A 24,626-nucleotide genomic window follows, 5' to 3' on the forward strand; every position below is an offset into this window, starting at 1 on the left:
CTGGCAGGAGCCTCCCGCTCAGAGTGGCTCCTGAGGCGTCGGGGCGATCGCGGGGAGGGGGAGGGGGACCAGGCGCTGAGAAGCGTCAGCTCTGCATCTCCATATGCTCGGGTCACCAAGACTACAACTCCCACAAATCTCTGGGGCCGAGCGCAGTTGCTGCACCTAGGCAGATTCGCTCCTTCCTCACGGTTTACGCTTGCGCAAGAAACCTAGTGTCGGGGGTGGGGCAGGGTTCAGGGAGAGAAAAGGGTTGGATCAGGTGGAGGACAACCATAGAGTTCGGACTGCTGCCGCTCCCAGCGTAGAGCGGCCCCTAGAGTGGTGGGGTGAGCGGCTCGCAGAGTGGGGCTTGTAGGGGCGGGGGTGGGGGGTCTTTTGGACTACAGGCCGCCGGCGGGATCATGGCGACCAGGAACCCCCGTCCCACAGGTGAGCGGCCCCGAGAGGCCCCCAAGACGGCGTTCGAAGCAGAAGCTGCGGTTATGCCCCTTCCGTCCTCAGCCCGTCTCATCCTTCCTTCGGACACAAGACGGGACTTCTCATCCGCCCCTCCTCCACCCTCACGGCTCAGCATCCCCAGTTACGGCCGGACGCGACCCCTTCCCCCCTAACTCTTCGACTCTGCCCTCCCCCCCCCCATTGCTCCTACTTAGACCCCTCCCTAGGAACTAAGCTTTACATCCTTCTGCCTTCCCTTCCCCCCAACTACCTAATCACCCCTTTTTTTTATGCCCTAGAATCCCCCTCACCCCCAGAGCTTCCCGTTGGCCCCTCCCCCAGCCTTTATTTATCCTCTTCCTTATTGGTGCAAATCTACTTCCCACCGCGGCTCCATCCCCTTCCTGCCATTTTCCCCTGAAGCCCTAACCCCATCAACTCCCCTCTGTCCCCCAATCCATGCAGTCTGTGTCCTTTGTCACTGCTGGGGTTCCTTGTTGGTCAGAGCTCCCCTTCCATCTAACCCTTTTTCTTCCTGGTACCCCCCATTCCCTCCCCGACACAGCCCTGTGGTCCCTTCCTAAAACAGAGGCCCGGCCCCCTCCATACAGCCTTCCAGAAGTCTTGGTGCAGTGTTGTTCCAACCCCCTCCCCCTCTTAAAAATCAAACTCTTCTCTCTAGTTGCAAGTTCTTTATAAACTATCCTGACATCATTGGAGACCGTTCCTACGTGTCAGCGTCGCACACCGGCTTTCATCTTGTACCTCTAGTTCTGGCAATCCGGATTTGTTTGTTTGGGATAGGAAACTAATTTTTGCCAAAAGAGGGTATCCTTCCCTTTCCCCCTTGTCCTCCGCCAATGGCACGACTTCCATAGACAAGCGAGGATGGTACTTTGGCCTTTTCTTCCCCTGCCCAATTTAGTTTCCATCAAGTTTCACCCAGTATGTCAGTAAGTTTTAGTGACAGGTCAGTGAAATATGCTATCTCCTTTACAACAACTATGTATATACATATATCTACACACAGAGGGAGAGTGCGCACCTCCGGGTTCCCTGTATCTAAAAAGCAACAGTTTTAAGACCTAAGAAAAACCATTCTGCTAGAAACAGTGATAATCTTAAACATTTCTTGGCTTTTTGACTGAATTTCATGTCTGTGTTTTCCTTTTTTCTCTCTGAAAGAACACGACAGTGATGATGACTCTTACGAAGTACTGGATTTAACAGAGTATGCGAGAAGACACCACTGGTGGAACCGAGTGTTTGGCCACAGTTCTGGACCTATTGTAGAGAAATACTCTGTAGCCACTCAGATTGTGATGGGTGGAGTTACTGGATGGTGAGAACATCACTTTTTTTCATCTTGTTAGGATATCGGGGACCCTTAGGATTTGTTTATGTATACGGGTAACTTGGTTAAGCAGTAGCTTGCCCTCCTGAACACAAACACATTACACATAAAGGCTGTGGAGTCAGAAATAAGTTCTTCATTTCTCAGGGCTTCCGGGCAGGTGGTTTGAAATTGTAACTGCAGGATATTTGCTGACCTTGATTTTTAGGGGGAGTTTGCTCACAGATTAAATCATGCTAGGACCAAAACATAGTTAACTCCTCTTAAAGATCTTCCTTTTCAGTAAATGTGTAGGCAAATGGAAATAAATAAGTTAGCTGCACTCATATTGTAATGTTTTAATCTGCATCCAGTGTTATAAGTCTTTTGATTTAGTTTGATCTTTTAAGTGAATAGTGGAAGTAATCAAGGATCTGTTCATTAATACTGCTTAACTTACTATGTGTTAGTACTAATTCTGTATTGGAAAAATTATTATCAATCTCATACTCTCAGATACTTGTCTTAACTTTTCATCTATGTTAAGATAAATACCTTGCCCTGTCTTCCTGCCCTCAAGTTTCCTTCTTTTCCTCCCACTTAAGGGGACCTTTGAGGTGGGACCCCCAGCCAAATAGTATTGTATCTCCACCCTTTGGCTTGTGACCTCTCATCTCGTCTAATTCCTGTGATTGTTAGCCCGACTGCTTGCTGAAATTCCTCCTCTCTTATGTTAACATGCCTCATCCTACCATGTTTAATTCTACTGTGTTTCCATTGGGTCTAGAGAGTGCCATTTTTGTTAACAAAACTTCCTTTCATGGATCCTTCCATCTTCTTGCACTCAAAGACACCCCTTCCCCAGGGTGGCAATACTAATCCCCTAAACCAGGGTGGCCTGCAGGCCAGATGCACCCACTGAGGACGTTTATGGGGCCCGCCGGGTTGTGGCAAATGGGCTGAGGGGCAGAGACAGAGTGTGAGATTTTGTTTTTACTCTAGTCCGGCCCTCCAACAGTCTGAGGGACAGTGAACTGGACCCCTATTTAAAAAGTTTGGGGACCACTGCCCTATATTATATATGATCTTTTATTCTGGCTCCTGACATTTAGACCAGAAGTTTTTTCTGTTATGCTAGATCTTCCCTCTGCAACTGTTTTTCCTTTTTTGTTCAAGGCTCTTTCAAGTTCATAAAATCCAAATAAATTGCCCTTTCTAAATTCCTCTTGGCATTTGTTCTAGTAGATGGTTCATTAGCTGGTTCACAATCTTTCTGATCCAACTCCTTAATATTTTAGAACTTGAGTTGGTATCCTCTCAACAACCCTCTCCCCCCCCTTCTCAGCTCCTGTCAATATACCTTTATTCCACCTCAGCCACACATAGGTCTTACCCGTTAATCTCACCATCACCTATAAGTGTCAAGTGTTCCTGATCCAGAACTCTGAAATGCTTTCTTCTGTCACTTTCTACACTTCATCCTTTCCCCTTACTCTTCCTAAGCCTGTTCTTTGTCCTCCTGGGGCACTCTTGTCCACCTGCTTTCCCAGGCTGTTTTCTCTGGTCTAAAAGTTCTCTAGTTCTTTCCTTGACCCTATGAATATAACCAGTCTGTAACTCTCATATCCTGTGCCCTCTTGTCTTAAGCCTTTGCCAAACCTGACCCCTGCATTACCCTTCACCATCATCTTTCTCCATTCCTACTTACCTTCTAATGCAAACTCTTGAAAGGACGTCATGTCAACTTGCTGATTGGATCTGTTACATGTGTCATTTAGTCTTAGCAAGGTCCTCACTGTTGTATGACTATATTTTTTATTCTTCCCTAATCATTAGACTATCCTCTCTTTAAAGCCTTATTCTTAGAAAAGACTGGTTTTTTACTTGGAATATTCCAAATCATTATTTTAGTATCGCATAGTAATGTTCCACTAATGACCTTCTAATTGTTAAACCTTGATAGTCTATTGTCAGTTTTGACCTTTATATGGCATTTGACATTGTTCACCATATCATTCTGCATAATCCTTATCCCAGTGTTTTTTTGTGACACTCCTCTTTAGTAATTCTTTTCTACTTGCCTAATCGTTATTTTATGATCTCCTTTGTTAAACTATCCATATCTGGCTGCCAAACTGGATATTCCTATAGTGTCTATATTGAGTCCTGTTCTTTTCTCATTCATCTCTATACCAGTGATTGATTCCCAAATCTAGATCCATCTTTCTTGAGCTTCAGGCCTTCATTACCAAATACCTTCTCTAGTGAGATCACCCATAGGCAGCTGGGTCTCAATAGGTTTAAAATGAAGCTATTCCCCTCAAACTCATGTGTCCTCTAAATATCCAAATTTTGGTTTAATCAAAACATTCCCTCCAGTCACCTTGTTTAGAGTTACTATTGACCCCTTTTCCCTTTATCTCTATATTATTTTCCAAGTCTTGTCAGTTCTATTTCAATGTCTCTCACATTTATATTTTTCTCTTTACATTGTTTTAATGTACTACTTCAGGGTTCATTTATCATCTGATTTCAAGGCTGACCCCTCTCTAATCTGTTCCATACAAATCCCACAATCATTTTCCTAAAACCCAAATCTGACCAAATCACTGGCCTGCTCAAGAACCTTCTGTGTCTCCTGTTGTCTCTTACATAAAAAGCAAATGTTCCAGCTGTCATTTAAATCTCTTCCCACTATGGCTATAGTTCTAAGCTTTTCTACATTATTTCCTTTCATATATTCAGCATTAAAGCCAATCTCATGTACTTGTTTCCTGAACATGGCCTTCCATCTGTACTTTTGTGCTTTTGACTGATTATATCCCATCTTTACTTTCTGGCAAAGTCTTTCTTGATTCTCTTAGTTTTTAGGGTTTTCTGCTCATATTATGTGTATTCTTATCTGTTTATATGTTAAACCCATCAGTAGAATTTAAACTCTTTCCTGTGATCACTCACCATCCGTTGTTCCATACCCAACACTGAACTCAGTATTATGCACATGCCAGGCTTAAAGAATTAGGGACGGAGGGGAAAAAAGCAGAGATAATCAAAACAACAATAACAGTAAGCATTTATAATAGCGCTTTTAAGTTTGCAAAATGCTTTACAAATATCTTATTTTATCCTCACAACCAACCTGGAAGATAGGTACAGTTATCCTCATATTACAAATGAGAAAATAAGACAGAGGTTAAATGATTTTGCCTGCTATTAAATGTTTGAGGTCAGATTTTTTTTTTTTTTTAAAGCTCCTTGATGGTGGAGGCTTCTTTTTCCTCACCCAAAATTTGTCTTTTTGTCTCTAGTGTATGTGTACTTGTTTAAATTAATTATCTCTAATTCTTCATGGTCCCATTTGGGGTTTTCTTGGCAAAGATACTAGAATAGTTTGCCATCTCCTTCAAATGGGGAAATTGAGGCAAAGGATCACCTAGCTAATGTTTTAAGGTCCTACTTAAACTCAAGTCTTTCTGATTCCAGGCCTGATGCTTATTGGATAGGATTGGATCTTTTTTGACAATCTCTTAAAATATCTGTTAACAAATATCTATTAACAAATGATAAGTTCAGGGCAATTAGGTGGTGAAGTACATAAATCGCCAGCCCTGGTGTCAAGAGGACCTGAATTTAGATACTGCCCTAGATACTTGCTTGACACTACTTGTGTTATTCTGCACAAATCACTTAACCTTGATTGTCTTGCAAAAACCAAATGATGAATACCTTCTTTATGATTGAATTATTTTGTATACATATCTGATTTAGATATTTAGTTATGCTCTAAAAGTTATAAGATGGCTTTAACTACAAGTACATAAATTAGGAACTTTTCCCACAAGATTTTAGCATTTTTCCTTCTGTGCTATCCATCTTGAATTTTGTATTTACATTGGGCAATGTTATGAGATTTATCTGTCAGGTTTCAGCAAAAAAACAAAACAAAACAGATCTTTCTGTTCAAGATTTCCAGCTTTTCTTTACCATCATTTCAAACTTTGATGTATCCATTAAAGAAAAACTAGACATCCTTACGCTCACACTTTGATTATTTGCTGGAGAAGGACCTTGTCCCTTTTTTAGGTGCCAAATTCTGTTATTGGATCACAGCAGACTACATGCAGGAGTGGAACATATTTAAGAACACAGTTCACGTAGTGGGAAGAGAAAAGCTCCAGTTTTAAATTACTTTCAATCCTGTTGGATAGACCAACTTTTAACTTAGGCCTTAGTGTAGGTTTTAGTGCAGTTTGTCACGCTTCTATTGCCTCTGTATGGATGCTCCCTTGTTTTGCTACACTTCTGATAATGAGAATCTGACTCAATGTGTAGGTGGATAGAAATGGATAAGAAAAAATGAGAAGCATTAGCGTTTGAAGATGACAGTAAAAGAAATTAACTTGAAAATTGTCAAGAAATAAGCTTCAGGTTTTGTGCCCACATGAACATTATAGCAAGATAAATGTTATTTCTGCACTTTTAGAAATAACCCTGTCATTTAAACAAATGGGCAGGGAAAACTTAGTTGAAATATCTCGGGGGCAGCTAAGTGGTGCAGTGGATAGAGCACCAGCCTTGAATTCAGGAGGACCTGAGTTCAAATTTGATCTCAGACAGTTAACACTTCCTAGCTGTGTGACCCTGGGCAAGTCACTTAACCCCAGCAAAAAAAAAAAAAAAAAAAAAAAAGTTGAAATATCTCTTAGAGCAAAATTCCAAGAGGTCTCATTAATTAATCCTATTAGTATCAGAAAAAATGATTAAATAGGAGGTTTTATGATGAAAGAAATGGCTGATTTTTTTTTTTAATCATGTATTGGTGTTTTGAAAGTGTAGAGTTTTAAAAATTTATTTGGTTAAAGAATAAAAATTGATAACATGATATGCTAAATCTAGAGAATTGTATTTGAGAATAATACAATAGCAAACATGTTCATTACGATTTAAGTTTTGCAAAGTTACATGGTCTTATTTGAGGTAGATGACCTAGAATTACTCTGCAGAAATCTTAGGCAGATTGTAAACCCAGATCTTGCTGACTTCCAAGTCCTCAGCTATAGTATGAAGAAGAAATAAAGTCTTGTAATTTCATAGATAACTATATCTCATTTTCTAAAATCTGATTTCTTTAATATCCAGATTTCTGTGAGAATTCATTTTCATTAAAAGTTAATAGGGTTGGAGCAGCTAGGTGGCACAGTGACACCCTGAAGTCAGGTGGACCTGAGTTCAAATCTGGTCTCAGTCACTTAACATGTCTTAACATTTCCTAGCTGTGAGAGCCTGGGTAAGTTACTTAACCCCAATTGCCTCAGCCAAAAAAAAAAAAAAAAAGTCAAGTGCACTCAGCATAAAAATTTGATTTTTTTTTTTAACCAAAAATATTTTAGTTAAAATGTGTAGGTTCCCTTGGTATATAGAAATAATAACATAAAAAACACATTATTGTTTTCAAAAAAACTTTACAAGATGAGTAGTTGCTAGTATTTTCACATTCTGTTTTGGCCAGAAAATGAGTCTCTGACCACTGGGCCCAGATGTCTCTGAAGAGGAAAGTGAGGTGAGGCAGGTGACCTTGCCCCATCCCTTCCTCGCTTAATCCCAACTTACCTGCATATCCTGGCATTCATCTCCTTGGCGTCATGAGCCTATTTGAGAATGAAGGACAAACAACAGCATCATGAAGGAGCTGGTTATAGTTAACCTATAAAAGAGAAGACAGTTTTGGGGGGGAGGGAAGGATGGGATGATAGCTGTCTTCAGATATTTGAATAGTTATCATTTGGAGGAGGGACTTGATCTGTTTGGCCCCATAGGTAAAGCTATGAGGTATAAGTGTAAGTTGACCCCCCCAAAAAAAAAAATCAACCAAAAAGGCCTCCCCTTTTCCCCCTAACCAATTCAGGTCAGAAAAAACTCAATAATTAGAACTATCCAAAATTGGGATGGGCTGCCTTAAGAAGTGGAAAAAGACTTTGTGTTTAAATACAGGTGTATAGTAGAGATTCCTTTCTTTATGATTTGAAATAGTGACTTTTTAAGGTTCTTCCAACTCTCAAATTCTATGATGATGGTACAGAATATTTTTTCCAATCTTTTTAAAATTTAGGAGTATTTATAGATGAATTAGGCTAGTCCAATAGACCTTTATTTGGGATGTTAAAAAAAAATTAATGCTGAGAATAAGGAAGAGAAGAAAGATAACAAATGAAGTGATATGAAATCCACTTTCAAAACTAGGCTGGCAGGTGATATTTCCAAGATAGAATGAAGAAAGATGAAAGGGTTTTAACCAGTTATTTTCAGTGCCTTTGGGAGCAAAGTAGTCTTCAGGGTATGTGTAAAGAAGGCAAAGAATCCATGAATCCAGAGACTTTCTCATAGGGAATCATCATACCAAGCTGTTGCCACATTTTCTTGAAGGAACTTGTTGTCCAATGAGAGGATGGAGGGGGAGACAACATGTCTTTGTATGAAGACTTATTGAAACTATATGCAAGGTGATTTTAGAAGGAAAGACCTTGTAGCTGGGGGAATTAAAGTTGGCCTTTTGTAGAAGATGGTAGTTTCTAGGTTGGATGGATAGGACTCTTCGTCATTCTGTATGGTATGGTGGCTCAAATCCTGAAAAGAGCCAAGTATTTTGTTAAACAAGAATGGGATTTCATTCTTTGATGTTATACACCAGGGGCTCTCAAACTCCGGCCCGTGGGCCTGATGCGGCCCGCTGAGGACATTTATGTGGCCTGCCGAGTTATGGCAAATGAGCTGAGGGGTGCAGACAGAGTGGGAGGTTTTGTTTTTACTATAGGCCGGCCCTCCAACAGTCTGAGGGACAGTGAACTGGCCCCCTATTTAAAAAGTTTGAGGACCACTGTATATAGACAGCTGATTAGTGAGGTTCATGGGAAGTCAAAGTTTCTATCATGGAGTGTAACATGCATAGGTAATTTCAGAACAGTGTGCTAGAAAGGAGAAGTAGGCTATGTCTAGAGCAGAACTTACCTGCTCTAAGAAAAATTGGGCCCAGAAAATGAAAAGGTTTTCTAGACTGCCACATGGTATCATGACTTTTCTATAATCTCACTAGTAAACAAATAAGTAGAACAGCTGGTATTTGAAACCATATGCCCTTGATTTCATATACTTTTCCTACTACACTGTAGTTTTATAATCATTTTAACAAAATTTAGAATACTAAAGAACTTACAACATTTCAAATAATAAAGCTGATTTGTCATGTTTATCATTTCAGTGTACATTAAGTCAAATTTTTTTAATGTATGAAAACATTTATTAGCACTTGAGGTTAGCATTTAATTGGAATGGTGACAAAACTGTGTTCTAAAGGTAGAACTAAATTCCTATCTTCATTTTATTTTGGATTACTGTCCAAATAATTGGTAGATTATTATAAATATCCTAAAATTTAAGGATCATTAGAAATACTGAGCATCAATCTAATCTTTGACAAACCCAAAGATACCAACATTAGGGACAAAAATTCATTATTCGGAAGAAACTGTTGGGAAAACTGGAAATTAGTATGGCAGAAATTAGATATGGACCCACACTTAACACCATATACCAAGATAAGATCAAAATGGGTTCATGATTTAGGCATAAAGAATGAGATCATAAATAGATTAGAGGAACAGAGGATAGTCTACCTCTCAGACCTGTGGAGGAGGAAGGAATTTATGACCAGAGGAGAATTAGAGATCATTATTGATCACAAAATAGAAGAGTTTGATTACATCAAACTAAAAAGTTTCTGTACAAACAATACTAATGCAAACAAGATTAGAAGGGAAGTAACAAATTGGGAAAATATTTTTAAAAGTAAAGGTTCTGACAAAGGTCTCATTTCCAAAATATATAGAGAACTGACCCTGATTTATAGGAAACCAAACCATTCTCCAATTGATAAATGGTCAAGGGATATGAACAGACAATTCTCAGATGATGAAATTGAAACTATTTCCACTCATATGAAAAACTGTTCCAAATTACTACTGATCAGAGAAATGCAAATTAAGACAACTCTGAGATACAACTACACACCTGTCAGATTGGCTAAAATGACAGGAACAAATAATGATGAATGTTGGAGGGGATGTGGGAAAACTGGGACACTGATACATTGTTGGTGGAGTTGTGAAAGAATCCAGCCATTCTGGAGAGCAATTTGGAACTATGCCCCAAAAGTTGTCAAACTGTGCATACCCTTTGACTCAGCATTGCTGTTATTGGGATTATATCCCAAAGAAATACTAAAGAGTGGAAAGGGACCTGTATGTGCCAAATTATTTGTGGCAGCTTTTTTGTTATAGCTAGAAACTGGAAGTTGAATGGATGTCCATTAATTGGAGAATGGTTGGGTAAATTGTGGTATATGAAGGTTATGGAATATTATTGCTCTGTAAGAAATGACCAGCAGGAGGAATACAGAGAGGCTTGGAGAGAGACTTAAATCAACTGTTGCTGAGTGAAATGAGCAGAACCAGAAGATCACTATACACTTCAACAACAATACTGTATGAGGATGTATTCCGATGGAAGTGGAAATCTTCAACATAAAGAAGATCCAACTCACTTCCAGTTGATCAATGATGGACAGAAATAACTATACCCAGAGAAGGAACACTGGGAAGCGAATGTAAATTGTTAGCACTACTGTCTATCTACCCAGGTTACTTATACCTTCGGAAGCTAATAATTAATGTGCAACAAGAAAAAGGTATTTACACACATATATTGTATCTGGGTTATATTGTAACACATGTAAAATGTATGGGATTACCTGCCATCAGGGGGAGGGAGTGGAGGGAGGGAGGGGATAATTTGGAAAAATGAATAAAAAAAAAAAAAAAAAGAAATACTGAGCATCTTTTGAGTGCCTAGATTATTGAGGATACTATTGAAGGATTTCTATAATAGTATATTGAGGATACCAAAAAAAAATATAAGATATGGTTTCTGATAGTAAGAAACACTGCCTTACTGGAGAGACAAACAATAAGCATTTATTAAGTGCCAAAGATTAAAAGACAAGAAAATAAGTAGCTGCTAGAGTATATTGAATAGAGAAATAATATGGTCAGATTTGTGCTTCAGGAAAATCAGTTTGGCAGCTGTGCAGTGTGGTTTGTAGAGAGAAGAGCCCTGAAGCAGGGGTGCTTCTTAGTAAGCTTTAAAATATTATTCTCAGATCAGTGATGATGTGGACCTAAACAGTGGTGATTCTGTGAGGAAACAAAGGGATGGATGCAAGAAATGTGGGAGTTAAAATGACAACGTTTGGCAACTGATTAAATGTGGAATTGAGGATGATACTAAGGTTGCAAACTGTAAGGATGATAAGTGACTTCAAAAAGAATAGATTGTTTTAGAATAAAGTTGGGCTTGGAAAAAGGTCAGTTTTTAACATATTGACTTTGAGATGTCCAGTAGGCAATATTTAAGTTAGAAATATTGATTTTGGGAGGCATTAATGTAGAGATGATTAACTCATGTGATTGGACATGATCATTATTAGATTTTAGAGAGAAAAGAGGACCTAGGACAGATTTTTGGATTATACCCTCAGGGAAGGGGCATGTTGTAGATGGTAATCCATCAAAGGGAACTAAAAAAAAGTAGACAGGTAGAACGAGGACTGAAAGAACATTGAGATGAAAGAGTGTATCCTAGAGTCAAATGGTGCAGACAGTTCAAGAAGGATAATGGGCAGTTTTAGTTGAAAGATGAAGTCATCAACCAGTTATAGGAAGTTTAGAAGATATTGAGAGGAGAAGGAAGTGAAAGCAATGAGGATAAATTTTGTTTATAAGTTTAGTTGAGAAAGGGAAATAGGATAATAGCTTACATGGATCGGTATGCTCTAGTGAGGGTTTCTAAGAATGAGTGAAATCTGAGATATCAGGGGGAAAAAAGTAGACAGGAAAAGAGTAAACATTAGAGGAAAGAGATGATAGATGCAAAAGATTACAGGCAGAGGCACTGTTACTGATATGAACTTCTCCACTAAAGAACTGAATGAGACTGAAAAAGACTGGGAAGTAATGTCAAGGTATTATATGCTGTATGATAATAGAAATTTTTAGCAGGGAAGAGAAGATTTACCATATCTATTATGGAGAGTAGGAGAAAGAAAAGAATGGAGAATAAGGACTGATCATGCTCTTATGAGATCCCAGTTGGAATTAGATAAATTTGATCCACTCAACATGATTGTATAATTTTCTCCAGATCTACTGAAGAGACATTTGAGTGGGATTAGAAAAAGAACATAGTGGAATTAATCCAGACAAATCATCATGATAGAGTAAGGGATTCCAGAGTGTAGAGTTATATTAGATAGCTAGACGATTGAGACAGAAGGGAGGAAGATGAAGTAGGAACAGGAGAAAGCTTGAGGGATAGAGAGGTTAGAGATCATAATAAGAAAAAAAGTATATTTAAGAAAAATAATACTATAGACTTTCTTGAAATGGAAATGTATTGCTTTATATATAATTTGAATCTTCATTTTCTTTTGTGCACATGGCAATTTTTTTCTTTTTCTAATTTTCATTTAAGTTTAAAATTAAAAAATAGAAAGTTTTGATAAATAAGACTTGTACCTTATCTTATTTAAATGCTATGATGTACTACAGATAATTAAGTTTAATAGTATTTCAAAAAAGGGAGCAATCTCTGTGGGTTAACTAAATTTGGAGCTTTTCTTGGAGGAGATTGATTGTGGACCTCTTTTTAAGGATACTAAATCTTTAGATGGGGGGATAAGAAAGAAAGAAAGCAACCTAAGGAAGAGGCCCCAATAGTATGAACATAATTAGATTTGAGAGAGTGGTATGTCCCATAAACAATGAGGCCAAGCCTGCCTTTTTCAGAGTAAAGGTCTCAGAATAGATAAGTAGGATGGATTGGTCTATAAAGTATCTTGTTTCCCAGACTAAGAAGTTTGGATTTTTTTTTTTTTTTTTCTGTACTTAGGGACAATCCATTTAGGGATCCAGCAATCCAGAATGGAAAGTTATCTTTATGTAATCAAATAAAATCAAGGTTTTTTTTTTCCCCCCTGAAAGCTAGAGAATTATTTTAGAATTTCATTAATTTTTCATTTTGCTCTACTTTTCTTTTTTTCTTTAAATATTTAAGGTGTGCAGGATTTTTGTTCCAGAAAGTTGGAAAACTTGCAGCAACTGCAGTGGGCGGTGGCTTTCTTCTCTTGCAGGTAAGTGATTACAAAATCTTGTTAGTTTTGTGTAAGTTATTCCTCAAGTCCAGCAAATGATTGAATTTAAGCAGTTAATGGAATGAAAAATGAATGGAAAAATTTTTCTTCATTTCCTTTTCAAAACAATAATAAAGATGTGTACTTTTAAGAAGATTATCTATCAGTAACTGTCTTGACAGCCATATCTATTTCATATCTAATACAAATCAACAAGCCTTTATTAAGCATCTAGTATGTTCCAAGCACTATGCTCAAGATTTGGGATACAAAGAAAGGCCAAAGATATCCCTCCTTTCAAGGAAGTTATAGTCTAATAGAGGAGATAACATATATACAACTGTGTACAAACAAGATATATACGAGAGAAATTGGAAATAATTTCAGAAAGAAGATTGTTACTGTTCATCCTTTCTTCTTGAAAACAACCAGTGATACAGGAAAATGATGTCTTGGTTTGCAAGAGAATTGGATTTGACTTTCTCTGTCAAAGTCATCAGAGTCTATTGGCAATATACAAGTCAATTGGCAGTGGCCCCAGATGCATTGGGAAACTAATTGGCCTTTTTCAACTGAGGTCTTACCTAGATTTCAGTTTATCTGAAGCGAGAGTCATTCAGTGATTTAAAAATGCTTTGTTAAGAATTGAGACCAAGATGGTCTACTTTGCCTTCACAAAAGAATCAATTTGGGAAATAAGCTTCTCCTCAGAGTGTGAAAACTTTTAAGATCAAGGAAGTCAGTGAAAAGATTCTTACAGAAAACTTTGTGCAGAAGTCTTTAGTTAAGACTTGGCAGGAAACCTACATAAGAAATGAGGAGAAAGTTCCAGGCATGAAGAAGTAAAAAGTGCTTGGAGTGGAAAATTTGTCTTTTGTGAGGAACGATAGGGAAGCCATAGTCACTGGGTTAGAGAGTTTTTATGGATAGTTATGGTGTAAAGTTTAAGAAGACAAAAAAGGGGTGATAGGTCAGGAAATACTTTGAATGTGAAACAGGGTTTTATATGTGATCTTGAAAATAGGAAACCACTGGAGTTTCTTGAATAAGGAGATGACTAAGTCAGACTTGTCCTTTAGAGTGATCAGTTTTGATAGCGGAGATAAGGATAGCTGAGATGGCAAGTCTTGTTGCAATCAGTAGGCTGTTTCAGTAGTCTGAATATGAAGTGATAAGTACAATAAACAAAAATCAAAAATACCTGAAAGTAAGTATTGATAACTCCAGAACACTCTTATCCACAACAAGATTATAAAAGATTTAATAGCTCACAGCAACCAGCAGTAAGCCAATAAATATTAAGTGCCTTCTATGTGCCTTGCACTCTGCTAAAAACTGGAGACATAAATAAAAGGCAAAAGACAGCCCCTCCTTTCAAGGAGCTCACAATCTAATGGGGGGGGGGAGAGACATTATGCAAAGAAATATATACAAAGCAAACTATATATAGAATAAATAAGAAATAATTAAAAGAAGGAAGGCAATAGAATTTGCCTTCCTATAGGAGGTGGGCTTTTAGTTTTAACTTAAAGGAATCTAGGGAAATTAGTAGTCAGGGTGGAGGAGGGAGAACACTCTGGGCATAGGAAACAATTAGAAAAAATGCCCAGAGCTGAGAGGGTTGGACAGTTTTGTTCTTAGAACAGTAATAAGGTTCGTATCACAGAAAACTACTAGAATTTGAGGGTGGGGAATGCCATGATCACCTTCAGTTAAGGAAAATCACTGAATGGAGGATGAAATGGAGTGAAAAGAAGTGTGAGGCGGTAAGAATGACCAGTAATGAGGAGGAGATCTTGTGGAATTATGGCCTTTTTAGAGAAGGAGCTGTAGAGAGATGTTGCACAGATGAAATCATCAACCTTGGCAAAACCTTGGGAAGGGGGTGTGGGAGACGGTGAGGAAGGTAGCAGGACTCCTGGGGGACCGAGAAGGAGGGTGGTAAAAACTTATACAGTAATAGGGAAAGGAGTAGTTTAGGAGAAAAATTCAGTTTTGGACATGTTGAGTTTTAAGAAGTCAGGACATTTGGTTTGAGATGTCCAGTGGGCAGTTGGAGATGAAAGATTGGAAGTCAAAAAAAGTTTGGGTCAGGAAAGGTGGATTTGAGAATCATCAGCTTGGAAAATGGTGATAAAATTCATGGAAACTGATGAGATCACCAAAAAAAGTAAAATAGCAAGAGATATTTGTAGCTCACTCCCTCTAACCATAAGTCCTGTCCCACAGAGTTCTGTCCTGTGCCCTCTTTTCTTCTCCCTCTATTACTACTTTTGATGATCTCATCAGTTTTCATGAATTGACCTCCAATCTTACATTTAATTTGCATTTAATTAATTTAATTAAATAAAATTATTTAGTCACTGAACAATATTTAGTTATAATAATTAGCCAAACTAAAGCTTGTTAACAGTTTGTTAAAAATTACATGGCAGAGATTTGCTAATTATTTATTATGACTAAATAAATAAATAAATATATATATATATATATATATATATATATTTTTTTTTTTTTTTTTTTTTTTTTTACTCCAGAAGCTAGGCTGGTTTTTAAATTTTTCCTCTGATACTTGACCTAATTTGGAAAATTTTTGTATACATTGTGGTTAATAGTACCAACTGGGGCACATATATGATATGATACTCTATGCAAATTGATCATGGTCAGCTCTAACTGGCCCTTCCTTCTTTGTATTTTCTCTATTAGATATGATTTGAGGCCAAATTGGATACTTCTAGACATTTTGGAACTAGATCATATTTCTCCCTGTTTGGACATATGTCCCCCGGATTTGATGAGGTTGTCTCCCAACAATAGATTTACTGAAATTTTATTCTATTTCAGTCACTTTGCTATTGGGCTACTATGTTAAGATGTTAGTGGCTGAACGAAAATTTATATTTTAGTAGCTCTACCATATTCCTAGTAATATAGACATTTGTTAACATTGTCTTCCGTACTTGGATTGGATTATCTATCAAATGGGAGAATTAGCTGCATAAATGGTTACATGTGTAATTTATATATAAAATGCATGTATGCTTATATATGTAGGTATATAAATTGTGAAATATAATGTACTATGTGACTTGTGTATATGAAACTTTCCTGTTTTATACACACACACACACACACACACACACACACACACACACACACACACACACACACACACACACACACACACACTGGGAGAAAGAAAATAATGAAAGTGTGATAATTCAGTCATATTCTTCCTCAAATGATGTAGTCATGTGCAAGTTACTCAGTTTCTCTAAGCTTCAGGTTTTTAATTTGTTTAAAAAAATCAAGATAATACTTGGAGAATCTACCTAGCAGAGTTATTGTGAGGCTTAAATATTAACATATTTCATTGATATCTTGAATTACTTTGTAAATTCTAATATATCTAATAAAATATCAGCTACTCTTAGTATAGTGATAACTCCTTATAAATCTCTAGCAAAAGGTAAATATTTTGTGAACTGATAAAATTTCAGTTTGAGGTATTTTTTAACAGTTATGCTTCAGTGAAGTTGGCAGGAAAAAAACTGGCGTAAGAAACATTTTGATTTCCTATAAATAAAAAGTAAAAATTATAGCCATATACACACATAGAATAGATATGCCCCCTCATAGGCTCCACATGATCAGAAAGTGGTAAGTAGATGCAGTAGCAAATATAAATCTTGCAAAACCTGACTCAAGTAGCAAATCTTTGCCAGATTGGACGAATTCCTAAACACTGAGCTTTATCATCAATTGAGGACCAGCTATTTAGAGGTTTCTACCAAAAATAGAAATTTGACCTTCTGCTTGAGCTTTACATTATATGTGTGTGTGTATGTGTGTATATATATTTACGTTGTTTTTAGTGATATTGTATTTATCTACTTTATATTTTTACATTCTTTTGAAGGTGACATTGATAGAACAAAGTTTAGGATTTAGAATCATCCATTGTATATGACATTAGATATCTTTGTTATTTTGGTTTGCTCAAAGAATTGATTTACATAGAATGTTTTGGAAGAAGAGGTTCTTAATAGATATTATGACATGCTTAATTACTGCTCGTCTGATTCTTATCTTTGATTTTGTTATTTGAATATTCTAAAGTGTTCTTGTCTATACATAAATATTTTCTCATTCGTAAATATAATGGAAGTTCAGTCCTACCACTTTACTTTTTTTTTTCCCCTCTCTAATATATTTATAATATTTGTACTTAAAAGGATTTACTCAATGAACAACAAGGTAGAACAAAATTTTGCAAAGTTTGTACATTCTGTCTTCAGAAGTCATTCAGCTTATGAGGGGCTTTTATAGCAGTAAGGAAAGATTTTATCAATTTTTTTCCCCTTTAGATAAATAAATGAAAACTCAAATGTCTGTATTTTCACAGTGTCCAGTTGTCTTCCCCAAAGGAAGTGTTATAGAAGTAACTTTAGAATGTTTTATGTTATAGCAAATTCTTCCCATATATAAACATAATTAAGTAGTCTTTTTAGTAACCTAATGTAATAATGTCAACAACAATGAAACTTCCATGAATGGCTTAGAAGATAAGTTTACTATCATTTTGTGAAATTTTCCTAGATTGCCAGTCACAGTGGCTATGTGCAAGTTGACTGGAAGAGAGTTGAAAAAGATGTTAACAAAGCAAAAAGACAGATTAAAAAAAGAGCAAATAAAGCTGCACCTGAAATCAATACCATCATTGAAGAGGTAAGATAAAACATTCTTGCATATGAGGGAATTTTTAAAATGAAATACAAACATAAAAAAAGGTTAATAATTCTTGGTCTCAAGGAGGCTTACATCTTATTAGATGGAGACAAAAAATGTAAAGAAATATTGATCAGGGAGATATTTTGGAAGTAAGGGAATGAGAATAGATATCATTTTGATCCAGTTAATCAGCTGACATTCTTTCCAAAAGCAATGGAACTAAAATTTGGGTCACTATATCCTGAGCTCAGTTTTTTATTCTACTTAGTTGGAATCAACACAAAATGAGCCTAAATGACTTAAATTTATTTTGCTAATATTCACAAGTTTATTCGATTATTAATATGGTCAATTATATTAATAGTTTTCCTAATATTAAACCAGCCCTGCATTCCTGGAATAAATCCTACTTGATCATAGTGTATTATCCTGGAGATGATTTTCTGAAGTCTTTTTGCTAATATTTTGCTAATAAATTTAAGATTTTAGCATCAATATTCATTAAGGAGATTGGTCTATAATTTTCTTTCTCAGTTTTCGATCTACCTGGTTTAGGTATCAGTACCATGTCTGAGTCATAAAAGGAGTTTGGTAGGATTCCTTCATCCCCTATTTTTTCAAATAATTTATATAACATTGGGGCTAATTGTTCTTTAAATGTTTGGTAGAATTCACATGTGAATCTATCTGGCCCTGGGGATTTTTTCCTGGGGAGTTGATTAATAGCTTGTTCTATTTCTTTTTCTGAAATGGGACTATTTAAGCAATTTATCTCCTCCTCTGTTAATCTAGGGAGCCTATATTTTTGGAGGAAGTCATCCATTTCACTTAAGTTATCAAATTTATTGGCATAAAGTTGGGCAAAGTAACTCCTTATTATTTCTCTAATTTCCTCTTCATTGGTGGAAAGATCCCCCTTTTCATTTGTAAGACTATCAATTTGATTTTCCTCTTTCTTTTTTTTTGATCAAATTTACCAAAGGTTTATCTATTTTATTGCCTTTTTCATAAAACCAACTCTTGGTTTTATTTATTAATTCAATAGTTTTTTTACTTTCAATATTATTGATTTCTCCTTTTAATTTTTGTATTTCAAGTTTAATTTTTGGTTGGGGGTCACAAGTTTATTCGAACACCTAATAGTTCCTATTTAAAGCTTTTTCATCATGTTTTTTTTTTTTTTTTTTTCTTTATTCCCAATAAAATGGAAGCATGCACAATATGGGAATTTATTTAATAGTTAATGGAGTAGACTTTAGTGGGCCTAGTGATAGAATTTGTTTTCCCTGATCAACTAATTTGAAAAGTTTTATCACCAGATTTGTGGCATGGGGCTGAATTTTAGAGGAACAGTAAATTTTGAAGACCATGTTCTAAATTGTAAGAAAAGTTATCTCTGTCAGTGAAAAGAATACCCATGCTGATTAAACTATAGATCTTTGAAGTAAATTGTTTGAATTAATGGATAACACATGGTCTCATAGGACTGACTTCTCACAGTACTCAAATTACTATCCATAGTTAGCATGGTGCTCATAGATGCCTTGCAATAAGGTACAGGTCTTATACTTTTGAAATGAAAACACAATGGGTCTTGTACTTTCATAGGTAACTAAATCTCTCATTTTCTAAAATCTGATTTCTTTAATATCCAAAGTTCTGTGAGAATTCATTTTCATTAAAAGTTAATAAGGTTGGGGCAGCCAAATGGTACAGTGGATAGAGCACCAGCCCTGAAGTCAGGAGGACTTGAGTTCAAATCTGGTCTCAGACACTTAACACTTCCTGGCTGTGTAACCCTGGGCAAATCACTTAATCCCAATTGCCTCAGCAAAGAGAAAAAAAAAAAAAAAACTAATAAAGTTAGAAAAAATGAAGTAATATTTACATTTTTAATAGTATGCTATTAATAAAAGACTTTTTTTTTTTTTTTTTTTTTTTAGTCGACAGAATTTATCAAACAGAACATAGTGGTATCCAGCGGATTTGTGGGAGGCTTCTTGCTAGGCCTGGCTTCTTAAGGACATGAATGTTGCTGTCTTGATGGATTAATTAACAACAAAAATATTGGTGACTGTGCTTTCTTGCAAAGTAGTGCTGGTCACCAGATTCCTCTGGATAAGAAGACTAATTAGTTGGACAACAATGAAACTTACATTTTAGGCTTTTGCCTTTTGAAGCTTGGCAAACTAGGATTTGCTAGAAAAAAAACCAAAACTGTGCAGTATATATATATATATATATATATATATATATATATATATCACATTTCTGGACAAAACCTGGCTAAACTTTCATCATGATTTTTTAATCCTGTGCCTGTTCAGAAATTAGCATTTTTAATGTAACTGTTGGTATAGATCTGTAATTGTCTCGGGAAAAGGACCTTTTATTTGACATTTTCCTCATTGAATTGCTATTTTTTCTTTATTTAATAAAGCATTCTCCATTGTGCTGTAGAGTAAATAGTGCCAATAAAATATGTATTATAGTTTGAATATCAACAGATAAGAAATCTGTTTGCAATAAACTAGAATTGTAATGTACTTTTATGGAAAGATTAGAAATACTTATTAGAGATATTAAAAATAAATTAAAGACTTTTTTTGTTGCTGTTTAGTGCTATTTTTAAAAGCTTATTTTATTTTCCTACAAACACAATTCATTGGACTGGTCTACTGATTTTATAGTGTAAGGAGTTCCCCAGTGAAGAAACTACCTCCACTAACAAACTTAGCATCTTAGTGCCCCAAGGCACTTCTCTAAGTGACTTGCCAGGGTCAGATAGCTTTCTGTACACCATGCCGAGATGCCTATTTGCTTAAATAATAGCTATGCTAAAATTCTTAGCACATTTTAAAGTCATAATCATAAAACACATCTTACTGTGTGTGTGTGTGTGTGTGTGTGTGTGTGTGTGTATATGGCTTTGATTTATCAAAGCCAAACAGGTGGCAAGTAGCAAAGCTCTACAGTCAAGTATAGGTCCATAAGTCCATTGCTTTTTTCTTATGCCTAATGAGTTATTTTTTAGTCTTGAATATGATCAGATGTCAGAGATAGGTTTTTTTCCCTCCATAAATGTATCTTATTTCTTCCTTTGTTTAAAGCATTAATTTTTCTTTAAAACCTCTTTAAGTATTCCTGAGTTGCTCTGAAAACTGGATTCTGATTCAGATTTGGCATTCTTGTGAATTTATAAGGAGATCCTTATTAGAGAAGTCCAGCATGATCTAGATTCAGGTTCAGCAGTAGCTTCATCAAGTTTCTCAGCTATTCATTTTTCCAACACCTGAGGCATCTTTGCCAAGTTAGGTCTACACTTTGTTTTTTGAAGACACTGTGTTTTCACTAGAGTAGACTAAATTTCTTCTATTAAGGAGCCATAGTAGTATTAATAATCCCTATATGAGGTGGTTTCAGAACTGGATTTATAGTAAAACTGTTGACTAAAGTTTTACATTTTTGTTTTTCATTCAGTCTGGAACTCACTTCAGCTAACCTCTTATTAGTTCTGCCTAGTTTTTTTTTGGACAATGATTCAGATTTTTCATTTTTCAGAATATAGCTTTCCATATCCTCCTAGTTTTGCCTTAGAGTCTTGATGTAAGTTTTTCATTTTGGAGAGTTCAGCTTCCAGTTTTTAAATGCAGCACTTCATTTGGTTTCTTATTGAAGCCTTGTGTTTTTCTTTTAATTGTTTGAAGTTCTCTTGGGCTGCTGCTTATGCCCTTCAATTTAAAAAAATTAAAATTTGAAAAATTTTTTAAAACTCGATAGTATATATAGTTATTTCCATTTATAATTTCAAAGGTGATGAGGTAAAACAGGTACCAGGAGTGTTAAATAAAAATAGATTTGGAAAAGCAATGAATTGTAAAAAGAAAAAAATATTATATGAAAATATCATACTAAAGATTCAGTTCATGACATTGAACAACCATAACAAGCCAACTATCACAGATTATAAAGTTACGCTATTTATTATGAGAATTAACAAAGGTTTGAAAGATGAGTTCCCTGATGGAATGCATAATTAAACAGGAGGAAGGAGCCATTAGAGTGAAAACACTTGCCAGGTAGAGAGTACCTCAGAACCTTAGTTCTGGAAAGGGTTCAGTCCAGACATCAGATTGAGACCTTGGAAGGGAACCTTAGAGGTCTTCTAGTCCAAATCATTTTACAGATGAAAAAACAGGTTTAGGAACATTGTGACACATGGGGCAACTAGGTGTGTCAGTTCATAGAGTATTGGGCCTGGAGTCACAGAGAACTACTGCAACTCTGATCTCAGACACTAGCTATGTGACCCTGGACAAGTCACTTAACCCTCTTTGCCTCAGTTTCCTCATCTGTAAGATAAGCTGGAGAAGGAAATGGCAAACCACTCTAGTATCTTTGCTAAGAAAACTTCTCTTGGGGTTATGAAGAGTCAAATATGACTAATGATCCAACAACAAAAAAAGTCCCATGGGAAGTAGGCAAAAAAAGCAAGGTTTGAACTCATTCCTCTAACTCCAAACCAAATGCTCAGATTTCTAAGAATGAGACTATTCTAGTTCCCCATTTCACAAGGAAGTAAGAACAATTTTTAGTGTTTAATAAGGATAGTACTCTTTGAAGAGCATCATTAGTCTATAACAGAGGGTGGGGAATCTTTTTCCTGCCAACGGCCATTTGGATATAACTTCATTTGTGGGCCATGCAAAATTATTAACTCATAGAACTCAAGCAGTGGGAAGTGGTTGTACCCATCTTTCAGTTCATCACCTGTGGATGCCTTAGCAGATGTTTTTGTGGGCCTTATAAGGCCTTTGGGTTGGTCTTTTCCCCACTCCTGGTCTATATAATTGTGAAATAGTTTGTAGTTTAAACAGAATAACTTGGTTGATCTATTTTGAAATGTGAAAGTGTGAAAAAAATTGCAAAAATTTCTTTATTATCAGATTGAACCTTGAGGCGCATCCCACTATTTTCAAGGAGAATAAGGATAATAATACACTTAATTGAAAAGAAAATTCCTTGTGACCTTACCCTGTTCTAAAAAAAAAAAAATTATGTACTGTTATGTCTGTGTAGGGTCTATATTAAAAGTGAAGAAATTTAAAACAGTAGTATGTATTTGGAATGCATAGGCTTAATATATTCAGGCTCATTTCCCTTTCAATTTTCAGGTGCTTCTCACAGTGTGTTTCTAGTTGTTATTGTTTTGCATTTTGTGTAGGATAAAAAAAAAGGAATGTGATTTCTGTGATTGGTTATAATCTGATAGCTGTCATCATGAGAATTATCTCCATATGTTGTTCAAGTTTTTTCCTCAGGTATGAGGTTAAATAAACTCCATACTTAATTAACCTGAAATGATTACACTTGTAAACACTTTTTCTTTGGGTGTTCTTTTCTGTTCCTATTCCCTTAACAAGTTTTTATTTTGGGAATAAGAAAATTACCAATAAGGTAGACTTGGAACCAAGATGTCATAATATGATCAGAATTATATAGGGAACTTTTGCTATCCTTGTGTTGAACTCATTTAAAGAGTTCAACACAAAAGACTAGTAACAGAATTCTCATTTGACACTGTGAATACAACTCAGATTTGCATATTTTTAACAAATGATAGTTCGGTAGGAGAAAATCCATAAAGGCTATTGAAATCTTCATTTGACAATTATTTATTGAATGTAGGGTGTAGGCAGAGTAGGAGATAACAATTACAGGAAATGGTTCCTACTCTCAAAGTTTAGTGGTTCGACAAAACACAAACTTGAAGCATTAATAATATAAGAATGTAGGACAGAAGAGTGGTGGAAAGGTTCTAGATGAGAAATATGGCCAAATTCTAGAGAAACTCACACATGTGAATTGAACATTTTAAAAAAAAATTTTTTTTTGCCAAATTCTAGGGAAAATCCACACGTGAATTAAACATTTTTAAATTTTTTTTTTTTTTGCCTATAATGTTCTGGCTAGCTTTTTGGAGGTCTTGGGACCAGCCTTTGTTTTAGCAGAATAATCACCCCGAGAATAGTCAGGGATAAAATCCAAAGTCTATATTGTCTCCTTCCCAGTCTGTCTCCTTCACTGGGGGCGGGCTAGCTTTCTGGAGGCCCTCTGGAATGGGTCTTGGTTTCAGTAGAGGAAAGCAAGAGAGCCACCAAGACAGTCTCTATCTTGATGTCTGTCTCAGGCTGAGTTTGTCCCAGTTTATATACTCTATTACAATTATGTCATTACAGTATACTGAGTATAAACCAATCATATCACTAGGGAACTATTATTTGTTGTAAGATTAAATCAATTGTACTGAACTTGAGAATTCACATGCTAAACTAGATAACCATTGTCTTAACAATTCCACTGAGTTAACACCTTGTAGGTTTAAATCAATCTTACAGAGTTCCTGCTCTTTACACTTGCCTACATGTTAAACATCCAAGTAGGAGTAAATAACTACGTAATTGATTAGTTTTTATCTGTTTTGGGTCACAAACTGATTATGAAGACAAAAGGTAAGACAGCATGTTAATATTTAGTAAGATATATACTATTAGGTTTAGTGATACTTAAAGAAAGGCTCCTTAGTTTTTGTAGAGAACTAGTCGATGATAAAGCTAGTAGAAGATTTGGTTAGCAAATAAAAGAAAGATTTTGGGCACAGCCAAAAGACGCCCTCCTTTTTGAAAACTTCAAATTTTTAATAGATGGACTTGCCATTGTTCAGGACAATGTTTTTTTACCCAAACATGTTGACAGTGTGTTTTTGTGTAATATAAAAAATATTTGAGCTTAAGAGAAGTTTGATTTTTAAGTGGAAAAAAGTATTGGGTAGAGACAAAAAAAAATCTTAACTGAAAAATGTTTATGAGGTTTTTCTAA

At 35.9% G+C, this 24,626-nt stretch overlaps 1 protein-coding gene across 2 annotated transcripts; it reads left to right on the forward strand.

Annotated features, from left to right (window-relative positions):
* The first annotated feature begins 265 nt into the window (after nucleotides 1-265).
* Nucleotides 266-23,108, forward strand: FUNDC1 (FUN14 domain containing 1). Of its 2 annotated transcripts, XM_074300801.1 has the most exons (6): nucleotides 266-329; nucleotides 433-582; nucleotides 1,627-1,783; nucleotides 12,938-13,013; nucleotides 17,616-17,744; nucleotides 19,691-23,108. In XM_074300801.1, exons 2-6 carry the CDS (start codon nucleotides 486-488, stop codon nucleotides 19,766-19,768), a joined length of 537 nt encoding a protein of 178 aa, XP_074156902.1. In that variant the 5' UTR covers nucleotides 266-329; nucleotides 433-485; the 3' UTR covers nucleotides 19,769-23,108. The 2 variants fall into 2 exon arrangements, with proteins under 2 accessions (XP_074156902.1, XP_074156903.1); XM_074300802.1 differs by lacking the exon at nucleotides 433-582 and having other exon boundaries at nucleotides 296-432.
* The last annotated feature ends 1,518 nt before the right edge of the window (nucleotides 23,109-24,626 follow it).

Source organism: Sminthopsis crassicaudata, chromosome 3, assembly GCF_048593235.1.
Source record: "Sminthopsis crassicaudata isolate SCR6 chromosome 3, ASM4859323v1, whole genome shotgun sequence".
Lineage (NCBI taxonomy): Eukaryota > Metazoa > Chordata > Mammalia > Dasyuromorphia > Dasyuridae > Sminthopsis > Sminthopsis crassicaudata.

What these genes read in the sequence shown, in the direction of transcription:
- FUNDC1 (XM_074300801.1), top strand. Translation starts at nt 486, where the DNA reads ATGCCCCTTCCGTCCTCAGCCCGTCTCATCCTTCCTTCGGACACAAGA. An exon ending in GTGGCTTTCTTCTCTTGCAG is followed by an intron (nt 13,014 to 17,615) that starts GTAAGTGATTAC and finishes AAATTTTCCTAG; the next exon opens with ATTGCCAGTCACAGTGGCTA. An exon ending in TCAATACCATCATTGAAGAG is followed by an intron (nt 17,745 to 19,690) that starts GTAAGATAAAAC and finishes TTTTTTTTTTAG; the next exon opens with TCGACAGAATTTATCAAACA.